The sequence below is a fragment of the Hemiscyllium ocellatum genome, unplaced genomic scaffold (genome assembly GCF_020745735.1).
Source record: "Hemiscyllium ocellatum isolate sHemOce1 unplaced genomic scaffold, sHemOce1.pat.X.cur. scaffold_578_pat_ctg1, whole genome shotgun sequence".
NCBI lineage: Eukaryota > Metazoa > Chordata > Chondrichthyes > Orectolobiformes > Hemiscylliidae > Hemiscyllium > Hemiscyllium ocellatum.
The window spans coordinates 116201-130588 of record NW_026869122.1 but is presented as its reverse complement, the minus strand read 5'-3'; the positions used below and the strand labels follow the sequence as shown (position 1 = coordinate 130588).

Here is a 14388-nt window from a genome sequence, read left to right as displayed (position 1 = left end):
ACACACGCACCCCCACACACGCACCCCCACACACGCACCCCCACACACGCACCCCCACACACACAACACACACACAACACAAACACACACCCCTCACACACACGCACCCCACACACGCACCCCCACACACGCACCCCACACACGCACCCCACACACACACCCACCCCACACACACCCACCCCACACGCCCCCCCACCCCACACGCCCCCCCCCACCCCACACGCCCCCCCACCCCACACGCCCCCCCCACCCCACGCCCCCCCCACCCCACACGCCCCCCCACCACACACGCCCCCCACACACACACGCGCACGCACCCCACACGCGCACGCACCCCCCCACACGCACCCCCCACACACACGCACCTCACACAGACACACCTCACACAGACACACCTCACACAGACACACCTCACACAGACACACCTCACACAGACGCGCCCCTCACACGCGCCCCTCACACGCGCCCCTCACACGCGCCCCTCACACGCGCCCCTCACACGCGCCCCTCACACGCGCCCCTCACACGCGCCCCTCACACGCGCCCCTCACACGCGCCCCTCACACGCGCCCCTCACACGCGCCCCTCACACGCGCCCCTCACACGCGCCCCTCACACGCGCCCCTCACACGCGCCCCTCACACGCGCCCCTCACACGCGCCCCTCACACGCGCCCCTCACACGCGCCCCTCACACGCGCCCCTCACACGCGCCCCTCACACGCGCCCCTCACACGCGCCCCTCACACGCGCCCCTCACACGCGCCCCTCACACGCGCCCCTCACACGCGCCCCTCACACGCGCCCCTCACACGCGCCCCTCACACGCGCCCCTCACACGCGCCCCTCACACGCGCCCCTCACACGCGCCCCTCACACGCGCCCCTCACACGCGCCCCTCACACGCGCCCCTCACACGCGCCCCTCACACGCGCCCCTCACACGCGCCCCACACACGCGCCCTCACACGCGCCCCTCACACGCGCCCCTCACACGCGCCCCTCACACGCGCCCCTCACACGCGCCCCTCACACGCGCCCCTCACACGCGCCCCTCACACGCGCCCCTCACACGCGCCCCTCACACGCGCCCCTCACACGCGCCCCTCACACGCGCCCCTCACACGCGCCCCTCACACGCGCCCCTCACACGCGCCCCTCACACGCGCCCCTCACACACGCGCCCCTCACACGCGCCCCTCACACGCGCCCCTCACACGCGCCCCTCACACGCGCCCCTCACACGCGCCCCTCACACGCGCCCCTCACACGCGCCCCTCACACGCGCCCCTCACACGCGCCCCTCACACGCGCCCCTCACACGCGCCCCTCACACGCGCCCCTCACACGCGCCCCTCACACGCGCCCCTCACACGCGCCCCTCACACGCGCCCCTCACACGCGCCCCTCACACGCGCCCCTCACACGCGCCCCTCACACGCGCCCCTCACACGCGCCCCTCACACGCGCCCCTCACACGCGCCCCTCACACGCGCCCCTCACACGCGCCCCTCACACGCGCCCCTCACACGCGCCCCTCACACGCGCCCCTCACACGCGCCCCAACACACGCGCCCCAACACACGCGCCCCAACACACGCACCCACACGCCCCCACCAAACCACCCCCCACACACACGCACCCCACACACACACGCACCCCACACACACACGCACCCCACACACACACGCACCCCACACACACACGCACCCCACACACGCACCCCCACACACGCACCCCCACACACGCACCCCCACACACGCACCCCCACACACGCACCCCCAGACACACACAACACACACACAACACAAACACACACAACACATACAACACACACCCCTCACACACACGCACCCCACACACGCACCCCCACACACGCACCCCACACACGCACCCCACACACGCACCCCCACACACGCACCCCCACACACGCACCCCCACACACGCACCCCCACACACGCACCCCCACACACGCACCCCCCACACACGCACCCCCACACACGCACCCCCACACACGCACCCCCACACACGCACCCCCACACACGCACCCCCACACACGCACCCCCACACACGCACCCCCACACACGCACCCCCACACACGCACCCCACACACGCACCCCCACACACGCACCCCCACACACGCACCCCCAGACACACACAACACACACACAACACAAACACACACAACACATACAACACACACACAACACAAACACACACCCCTCACACACACGCACCCCACACACGCACCCCCACACACGCACCCCACACACGCACCCCCACACACGCACCCCCACACACGCACCCCCACACACGCACCCCCACACACGCACCCCCACACACGCACCCCCACACACGCACCCCCACACACGCACCCCCACACACGCACCCCCACACACGCACCCCCACACATGCACCCCCACACACGCACCCCCAGACACGCACCCCCAGACACACACAACAACACACACAACACAAACACACACCCCTCACACACACGCACCCCACACACGCACCCCCACACACGCACCCCACACACGCACCCCCACACACGCACCCCCACACACGCACCCCCACACACGCACCCCCACACACGCACCCCCACACACGCACCCCCACACACGCACCCCCACACACGCACCCCCACACACGCACCCCCACACACGCACCCCCACACACGCACCCCCACACACGCACCCCCACACACGCACCCCCACACACGCACCCCCACACACGCACCCCCACACACGCACCCCCACACACGCACCCCCACACACGCACCCCCACACACGCACCCCCACACACGCACCCCCACACACGCACCCCCACACACGCACCCCCACACACGCACCCCCACACACGCACCCCCACACACGCACCCCCACACACGCACCCCCACACACGCACCCCCACACACGCACCCCCACACACACACAACACACACACACACACAAACACACACGCACCCCACACACGCACCCCCACACACGCACCCCACACACACACGCACCCCACACACACGCACCCCACACACAACACACACACACAACACACACACACACCCCTCACACACACGCGCCCCTCACACGCGCCCCTCACACGCCCCCTCACACGCCCCCCTCACACGCACCCCCCACACACCACCCCCACACACACACCCCACACACGCCCCCACCAAACCACCCCACACACCGCACCCCACACACCACCCCACACACGCACCCCACACACGCACCACACACGCACCCCCCACACACCACCCCCACACACGCACCCCCACACACGCACCCCCACACACGCACCCCCACACACGCACCCCCACACACGCACCCCCACACACGCACCCCCACACACGCACCCCCACACACTCACCCCCACACACGCACACCACACACGCACCCCACACACGCACCCCACACACGCACCCCCACACACGCACCCCCACACACGCACCCCCCCACACACCACCCCCACACACTCACCCCCACACACGCACCCCCACCCACACACACACCCCACACACACACCCCCACACACACACACAAACACACACCCCTCACACACACGCACCCCACACACGCACCCCCACACACGCACCCCACGCACGCACCCCCACACACGCACCCCACACACGCACCCCCACACACGCACCCCCACACACGCACCCCACACACGCACCCCACACACGCACCCCACACACGCACCCCACACACGCACCCCACACACGCACCCCACACACACACCCACCCCACACACACCCACCCCACACGCCCCCCCACCCCACACGCCCCCCACCCCACACGCCCCCACCCCACACGCCCCCCACCCCACACGCCCCCCCCACCCCACACGCCCCCCCCCACCCCACACGCCCTCCAGCCCACACGCCCCCCACCACACACCCCCCACACACACACGCGCACGCACCCCACACGCACCCCCCACACACACGCACCTCACACAGACACACCTCACACAGACACACCTCACACAGACACACACCCTCACACGCGCCCCTCACACGCGCCCCTCACACGCGCCCCTCACACGCGCCCCTCACACGCGCCCCTCACACGCGCCCCTCACACGCGCCCCTCACACGCGCCCCTCACACGCGCCCCTCACACGCGCCCCTCACACGCGCCCCTCACACGCGCCCCTCACACGCGCCCCTCACACGCGCCCCTCACACGCGCCCCTCACACGCGCCCCTCACACGCGCCCCTCACACGCGCCCCTCACACGCGCCCCTCACACGCGCCCCTCACACGCGCCCCTCACACGCGCCCCTCACACGCGCCCCTCACACGCGCCCCTCACACGCGCCCCTCACACGCGCCCCTCACACGCGCCCCTCACACGCGCCCCTCACACGCGCCCCTCACACGCGCCCCTCACACGCGCCCCTCACACGCGCCCCTCACACGCGCCCCTCACACGCGCCCCTCACACGCGCCCCTCACACGCGCCCCTCACACGCGCCCCTCACACGCGCCCCTCACACGCGCCCTCACACGCACCCCCACACACGCACCCCCACACACACACCCCACACGCCCCCACCAAACCACCCCACACACACACCCCACACACGCACCCCACACACGCACCCCACACACGCACCCCACACACGCACCCCACACACGCACCCCACACACGCACCCCACACACGCACCCCACACACGCACCCCACACACGCACCCCACACACGCACCCCACACACGCACCCCACACACGCACCCCACACACGCACCCCACACACGCACCCCCACACACGCACCCCCACACACGCACCCCCACACACGCACCCCCACACGCACCCCCACACACGCACCCCCACACACGCACCCCCACACACGCACCCCCACACACGCACCCCACACACGCAACCCCACACACGCACCCCACACACGCACCCCACACACGCACCCCACACACGCACCCCACACACGCACCCCACACACGCACCCCACACACGCACCCCACACACGCACCCCACACACGCACCCCACACACGCACCCCACACACGCACCCCACACACGCACCCCACACACGCACACACGCACCCCACACACGCACCCCACACACGCACCCACACACGCACCCCACACACGCACCCCACACACGCACCCCACACACGCACCCCCACACGCACCCCACACACGCACCCACACACGCACCCCACACACGCACCCCACACACGCACCCCACACACGCACCCCACACACGCACCCCACACACGCACCCCACACACGCACCCCACACACGCACCCCACACACGCACCCCACACACGCACCCCACACACGCACCCCACACACGCACCCCACACACGCACCCCACACACGCACCCCACACACGCACCCCACACACGCACCCCACACACGCACCCCACACACGCACCCCACACACGCACCCCACACACGCACCCCACACACGCACCCCACACACGCACCCCACACACGCACCCCACACACGCACCCCACACACGCACCCCACACACGCACCCCACACACGCACCCCACACACGCACCCCACACACGCACCCACACACGCACCCCACACACGCACCCCACACACGCACCCCACACACGCACCCCCACACACGCACCCCCACACACGCACCCCACACACGCACCCCACACACGCACCCCACACACGCACCCCACACACGCACCCCACACACGCACCCCACACACGCACCCCACACACGCACCCCACACACGCACCCCACACACGCACCCCACACACGCACCCCACACACGCACCCCACACACGCACCCCACACACGCACCCCACACACGCACCCCACACACGCACCCCACACACGCACCCCACACACGCACCCCACACACGCACCCCACACACGCACCCCACACACGCACCCCACACACGCACCCACACACGCACCCCACACACGCACCCCACACACGCACCCCACACACGCACCCCACACACGCACCCCACACACGCACCCCACACACGCACCCCACACACGCACCCCACACACGCACCCCACACACGCACCCCACACACGCACCCCACACACGCACCCCACACACGCACCCCACACACGCACCCCACACACGCACCCACACACGCACCCCACACACGCACCCCACACACGCACCCCACACACGCACCCCCACACACGCACCCCACACACGCACCCCCACACACGCACCCCCACACACGCACCCACACACGCACCCCACACACGCACCCCACACACGCACCCCACACACGCACCCCACACACGCACCCCACACACGCACCCCCACACGCACCCCACACACGCACCCCACACACGCACCCCACACACGCACCCCACACACGCACCCCACACACGCACCCCACACACGCACCCCCACACACGCACCCCCACACACGCACCCCACACACGCACCCCCCACACACACCCCACACGCCCCCACCAAACCACCCCCCACACACGCACCCCACACACGCACCCCACACACGCACCCCCACACACGCACCCCACACGCCCCCACCAAACCACCCCCCACACACACACACCCCACACACACGCGCGCCCCACACACGCACCCCCCACACCCACACAAGCACCCCACACACGCACGCACCCCACACACACACGCACGCACCTCACACACACACGCACGCACCCCACACACACACGCACGCACCCCACACACGCACCCCCCACACCCACACAAGCACCCCACACACGCACGCACGCACCCCACACACACACGCACGCACCCCACACACGCACACCACGCGCACGCACACACCCACACACACACCCCTCACACACACACAAACCCCCCACATACACCCCACACACACGCACACGCCCTCACACAGACACACCCTCACACAGACACACCTCACACAGACACACCTCACACAGACACCCCACACACAGACACACTCCTCACACGCACACCTCACACCCGCCCCACACACGCACCCCCACGCACGCACGCACCCCACGCACGCACCCCACACACACGCACCCCCACACACGCTCCCCCACACACGCTCCCCCACACACACCCCCACACACACACACACACCCCCCCACACACACACACACCCCTCACACACAAACCCCCACACACACACCCCTCACACATGCGCACACCCTCACACAGACACACCTCACACAGACACGCACCCCACGCACGCACGCACGCACCCCACACACACACGCACCCCACACACGCACCCCACACACACGCACGCACCCCACGCACGCACACACCCCGCACCCTACACACGCACCCTACACACGCACCCTACACACGCACCCCACACACACACGCACCCCACGTACGCACCCCACACACACCCCCCCACACACACACACACACCCACACACACACACCCACACACACACACAAACCCCCCACATACACCCCCCTCACACGCACACGCCCTCACACACGCACACGCCCTCACACAGACACACCTCACACAGACACACCCCTCACACGCACCCCACACACGCACACCCCACACACGCACCCCACACACGCACCCCCCACACACGCACCCCCCACACACGCACCCCCCACACACGCACCCCCCACACAGGCACCCCCCACACACGCACCCCCCACACACGCACCCCCCACACACGCACCCCCCACACACGCACCCCCCACACACGCACCCCCCACACACGCACCCCCCACACACGCACCCCCCACACACGCACCCCCCACACACGCACCCCCCACACACGCACCCCCCCCACACGCCCCCACCAAACCCCCCCCACACACACGCACCCCAAACACACACACACCCCACACACACACGCACCCCACACACGCACCCCCCACACCCACGCAAGCACCCCACACACACACGCACGCACCCCACACACGCACCCCGCGCACACACGCACCCCACGCGCGCGCACACACACACACCCCACGCGCGCGCACACACACACACCCCCCTCACACACACACAAACCCCCCACATACACCCCACACAAACGCACACGCCCTCACACAGACACACCTCACACAGACACCCCACACACAGACACACCCCTCACACGCACACCTCACACCCGCCCCACACATGCACACCCCACACACGCACCCCCACACACGCACCCCCACACACGCACCCCCACACACGCACCCCCACACACGCACCCCCACACACGCACCCCCACACACGCACCCCCACACACGCACCCCCACACACGCACCCCCACACACGCACCCCACACACGCACCCCCACACACGCACCCCCACACACGCACCCCACACACGCACCCCCACACACGCACCCCCACACACGCACCCCCACACACGCACCCCCACACACGCACCCCCACACACGCACCCCACACACACGCACCCCACACACACGCACCCCACACACACGCACGCACCCCACACACGCACCCCACCCACGCACGCACCCCACACACACACCCCCACACACACACCCCCACACACACACACACACCCCCACACACACACACACCCCTCACACACAAACCCCCCACACACACCCCTCACACATGCGCACACCCTCACACAGACACACCTCACACAGACACACCCCTCACACGCACCCCCTACGCACACACACACGCACCCCACACACACACGCACCCCACGCACGCACGCACCCCACACACGCACGCACGCACCCCACACACACACACGCACCCCACGCACGCACGCACCCCACACACGCACGCATGCACCCCACACACACACGCACCCCACACACACACACCCCACGCCCGCACCCCATGCACGCACACGCACCCCACGCACGCACCCCGCACACTACACACGCACCCTCCACACGCACCCCACACACACGCACCCCATGCACGCACCCCACACACACCCACACACACACACCCCCCCCTCACACACACACAAACCCCCCACATACACCCCACACAGACACACCCCACACACACGCTCCACACACAAACCCCACACACAAACCCCACACACAAACCCCACACACAAACCCCACACACACACCCCACACAGACACACCCCACACAGACACACCCCACACAGACACACCCCACACAGACACACCTCACACACACACACCTCACACAGACACACCCCACACAGACACACCCCACACAGACACACCCCACACAGACACACCCCACACAGACACACCCCACACAGACACACCTCACACACAGACACACCTCACACAGACACACCCCACACACACACCCCACACAGACACACCCCACACACACACCCCACACAGACACGCACACCCCCACACACGCGCACCCCTCTCGCGCGCACCCTACAAGCGTGCACCCCACACACGCACACCCCCACACACGCACACCCCCCTCACACCCACCCCCCCTCACCCACGCGCATCCCCCACGCGCGCGCACCCCACACGCACACACACACCCCCCCCACACACACACACACACACACACACAGAACCCTCACACCCCTCACCCTCCTGTTGACGCAGACTGCTTTGAGTCGATAGTGTTTACTCTATCTTTTCCCAGGCTGCGGATGGCCCGGATGAATGAGGAAATGCGGGAAGCGGAAGGAGTATTCAGTCACACAGGTACGCAGGGTCCCCTCCCCAGAATGGTCACACCCTCCCTCAGCCCCGACCCTCCCTCAGCCCCGACCCTCCCTCAGCCCCGACCCTCCCTCAGCCATGACCCTCTCTCAGCACCCGATCCCTCAGCGCTGACCCTCCCTCAGCACTGACCCACCCGGAGGGTCAGGAAGGGTCAGTGCTGAAGGAGGGTCAGCGCTGAGGGAATGGTTGCTGAGGGAGGGTTAGTGCTGAGGGATTGTGCGCTGAGGGAGGGTCAGCCCTGAGGGAGCGGGCGCAGAGGGAGGGTCAGTGTTGAGGGATCGGGCGTTGAGGGAGGGTCTGTGCTGAGGGAGCGGGTGCAGTGGGAGGGTCAGTGCTGTGGGAGGGTTACTGCTGAGGGATGAGTGAGTGCTGAGGGAGGGTCGGCGCTGAGGGAGGAGTGAGTGCTGAGGGAGGGTAGGTGCTGAGGGAGGGTAGGTGCTGAGGGAGGGTCGGCGCTGAGGGAGGGTCAGCGCTGAGGGAGGGTCAGTTCTGAGTGAGCGGGCGCTCAGGGAGGGTCGGTGCTGAGGGAGGGTCAGGGCTGAGGGAAGGTCGGTGCTGAGGGAGGGTCGGTGCTGAGGGAGCGGGCGCTGAGGGAGGGTCGGGGCTGAGGGAGGGTCGGGGCTGAGGGAGGGTCGGGGCTGAAGGAGGGTCGGGGCTGAGGGAGGGTCGGGGCTGAGGGAGGGTCGGGGCTGAGGGAGGGTCAGTGCTGAGGGAGGGTCGGTGCTGAGGGAGGGTCAGTGCTGAGGGTGGTTGGGAATGGGCCTTGTCTACTCCTGGATGACCTCCCTCTCCCATCTTCTCCCCTCCCTCCAGGTGACGATCCCACCTTCCAGGATATCTTCCGTGATTTCTCTCGGATGGCGTCTGATGACCCAGAGAAGCTGCGTCGGGGCCATGTCTGAGGCTCAGCTCCCCCTCCCCTCGTCTCGTCGTCCCCCCCCTCATCGCCAAGGACTGAGGGCCGGGTACACACACTCTCTCACGCGCACACACACACACACACTCTCTCTCTCACACACTCTCTCTCTCACACACTCTCTCTCTCACACTCTCTCTCACTCACACACTCTCTCACGCACACTCACACACACTCACACACACACACACTCTCTCTCTCACACACACTCTCTCTCTCACACACACTCTCACACTCTCACTCTCTATCACACACTCTCTCAGACACACTCTCACACTCACACACTCTCTCTCACACACACACACTCTCTCTCACACACACTCTCTCTCTCACACTCTCACTCTCTCTCTCACACACTCTCTCAGACACACTCTCACACTCACACACTCTCTCTCACACTCTCTCTCACACACACTCTCTCTCACACACTCTCACACTCACACTCTCTCTCACTCTCTCTCTCACTCACACTCTCACACACACACACACACACACACACCCTCTCTCTCACACACACACACTCCCTCTCTCTCACACACACACACTCTCTCTCTCTCACACACACACACTCTCTCACACTCTCTCACACACACACTCTCTCTCACACACACTCTCTCTCACACACACACACTCTCTCTCACACACACACTCTCTCTCTCACACACACACTCTCTCTCTCACACACACACGCTCTCTCACACACACACTCTCTCTCTCACACACACACTCTCTCTCACACACACACACTCACTCTCACACACTCTCTCTCACACACACACTCTCTCACGCACACTGTCTCTCTCACTCACTCACTCGCAAATGCCGTCACGCACTGAGACGTGTACGCGTGCAGACACTCTGACGCACACGCTCAGACGTACTCACTCACACGCGTACACATCCACGCTCTGTCTCTCACAGTCACAGAGAGAGAGGGAGGGAGTGACCCCGACAGAGGGTCAGCGGAAAAGGAGAGAGAGAGAGAGAATTGGTGACAGTGAAGGGGTGGAAGGGAGGGGAGGAGGACGCACCGTCCATTGCTGTTGTACCACCCAATGGGAAAATAAACATGGTGGCTGCGCGGTCCGGCCTCCATTCCATGTCACTTTTCAACGGAGATCCGGTCTGAGGTGTGTGAGTGTGAGAGAGAGAGAGTGTGACAGTAAACAGGGCACCGCGTGATCGTCATCACCTCCAACCCGGCCACCCGCAGGAGGTCTGGGGACACCCGCAAAGGACGGAGAGCTCAATCACGTCTTCCCCGTAGGGACACGGGACCGAAGGAGGAGGCAGGGAGGCCGGAGGTACCGGGGAGAGAGAGAGAGACAGGGGAGTCGCACCACCAGGTGTGTTCAGTTGTCTCTAAGTATTTTACAGCACGGACGCAGGGAGAGAGACAGGGAGACACCGGCAGGAGACAGAGAGAGAGAGAGACACCGACAGGAGACAGAGAGAGAGAGAGACAGGGAGACACCGACAGGAGACAGAGAGAGAGACAGGGAGACACCGACAGGAGACAGAGAGAGAGAGAGACAGGGAGACACCGACAGGAGACAGAGAGAGAGACAGGGAGACACCGACAGGAGACAGAGAGAGAGACAGGGAGACACCGACAGGAGACAGAGAGAGAGACAGGGAGACACCGACAGGAGACAGGGAGACACCGACAGGAGACAGAGAGAGAGACAGGGAGACACCGACAGGAGACAGAGAGACACCGACAGGAGACAGAGAGAGAGAGAGACACCGACAGGAGACAGAGAGAGAGAGAGACAGGGAGACACCGACAGGAGACAGAGAGAGAGACAGGGAGACACCGACAGGAGACAGAGAGAGAGAGAGACAGGGAGACACCGACAGGAGACAGAGAGAGAGACAGGGAGACACCGACAGGAGACAGAGAGAGAGACAGGGAGACACCGACAGGAGACAGAGAGAGAGACAGGGAGACACCGACAGGAGACAGGGAGACACCGACAGGAGACAGAGAGAGAGACAGGGAGACACCGACAGGAGACAGAGAGACACCGACAGGAGACAGAGAGAGAGAGAGACAGGGAGACACCGACAGGAGAGAGAGAGAGAGACAGGGAGACACCGACAGGAGACAGAGAGACACCGACAGGAGACAGAGAGGGAGAGAGACAGGGAGACACCGACAGGAGAGAGAGAGAGACAGGGAGACACCGACAGGAGACAGAGACACACCGACAGAGAGAGAGAGAGACACCGACAGGAGAGAGAGACAGAGAGACACCGACAGGAGACAGAGAGAGAGAGACACCGACAGGAGACAGAGAGAGACAGGGAGACACCGACAGGAGAGAGAGAGAGAGAGAGACACCGACAGGAGAGAGAGACAGAGAGACACCGACAGGAGACAGAGAGAGAGAGACACCGACAGGAGACAGAGAGAGACAGGGAGACACCGACAGGAGAGAGAGAGAGAGAGAGACACCGACAGGAGACAGAGACAGGGAGACACCGACAGGAGACAGAGAGAGAGAGACAGGGAGACACCGACAGGAGACAGAGAGACACCGACAGGAGACAGAGAGAGAGAGACAGGGAGACACCGACAGGAGACTGAGAGACAGGGAGACACCGACAGGAGACAGAGAGAGAGAGAGACAGGGAGACACCGACAGGAGACTGAGAGACAGGGAGACACCGACAGGAGACAGAGAGAGAGAGACACCGACAGGAGAGAGAGAGACACCGACAGGAGACAGAGAGAGACAGGGAGACACCGACAGGAGAGAGAGAGAGAGAGAGACACCGACAGGAGACAGAGACAGGGAGACACCGACAGGAGACAGAGAGAGAGAGAGAGACACCGACAGGAGACAGAGAGACACCGACAGGAGACAGAGAGAGAGAGACAGGGAGACACCGACAGGAGACTGAGAGACAGGGAGACACCGACAGGAGACAGAGAGACACCGACAGGAGACAGGGAGACACCGACAGGAGACAGAGAGAGAGACACAGGGAGACACCGACAGGAGACAGAGAGAGAGAGAGAGACAGGGAGACACCGACAGGAGACAGAGAGAGAGAGACAGGAGACACCGACAGGAGACAGAGAGAGAGAGACACCGACAGGAGACAGAGAGAGAGAGACCGACAGGAGAGAGAGACAGGGAGACACCGACAGGAGACAGAGAGAGAGAGACCGACAGGAGAGAGAGACAGGGAGACACCGACAGGAGACAGAGAGAGAGAGACACCGACAGGAGAGAGAGAGACAGGGAGACACCGACAGGAGACAGAGAGAGAGAGAGACACCGACAGGAGACAGAGAGAGAGACAGGGAGACACCGACAGGAGACAGAGAGAGAGAGAGACACCGACAGGAGACAGAGAGAGAGACAGGGAGACACCGACAGGAGACAGAGAGAGAGAGAGACAGGGAGACACCGACAGGAGACAGAGAGAGAGACCGGGAGACACCGACAGGAGACAGAGAGAGAGAGAGACACCGACAGGAGACAGAGAGAGAGACAGGGAGACACCGACAGGAGACAGAGAGAGAGAGAGACAGGGAGACACCGACAGGAGACAGAGAGAGAGACAGGGAGACACCGACAGGAGACAGAGAGAGAGAGACACCGACAGGAGAGAGAGAGAGACAGGGAGACACCGACAGGAGACAGAGAGAGAGAGAGACAGGGAGACACCGACAGGAGACAGAGAGAGAGAGAGACAGGGAGACACCGACAGGAGACAGAGAGAGAGAGACACCGACAGGAGAGAGAGAGAGAGAGACAGGGAGACACCGACAGGAGACAGAGAGAGAGACAGGGAGACACCGACAGGAGACAGAGAGAGAGACAGGGAGACACCGACAGGAGACAGAGAGAGAGAG

General features: G+C 65.4%; 1 protein-coding gene across 1 annotated transcript in view; it reads left to right on the top strand.

The window, feature by feature from the left end:
- The window catches only part of LOC132813961 (arf-GAP with coiled-coil, ANK repeat and PH domain-containing protein 2-like), a 40635-nt gene extending 29002 nt beyond the window's left edge, over positions 1-11633 (top strand). Inside the window, exons 15-16 of the mRNA XM_060823320.1 lie at positions 9522-9583; positions 10418-11633. Of these exons, the coding sequence (XP_060679303.1) occupies positions 9522-9583; positions 10418-10506 (151 nt within the window). The 3' untranslated portion in view covers positions 10507-11633. The remainder of the gene's footprint in view (positions 1-9521; positions 9584-10417) is intronic.
- The last annotated feature ends 2755 nt before the right edge of the window (positions 11634-14388 follow it).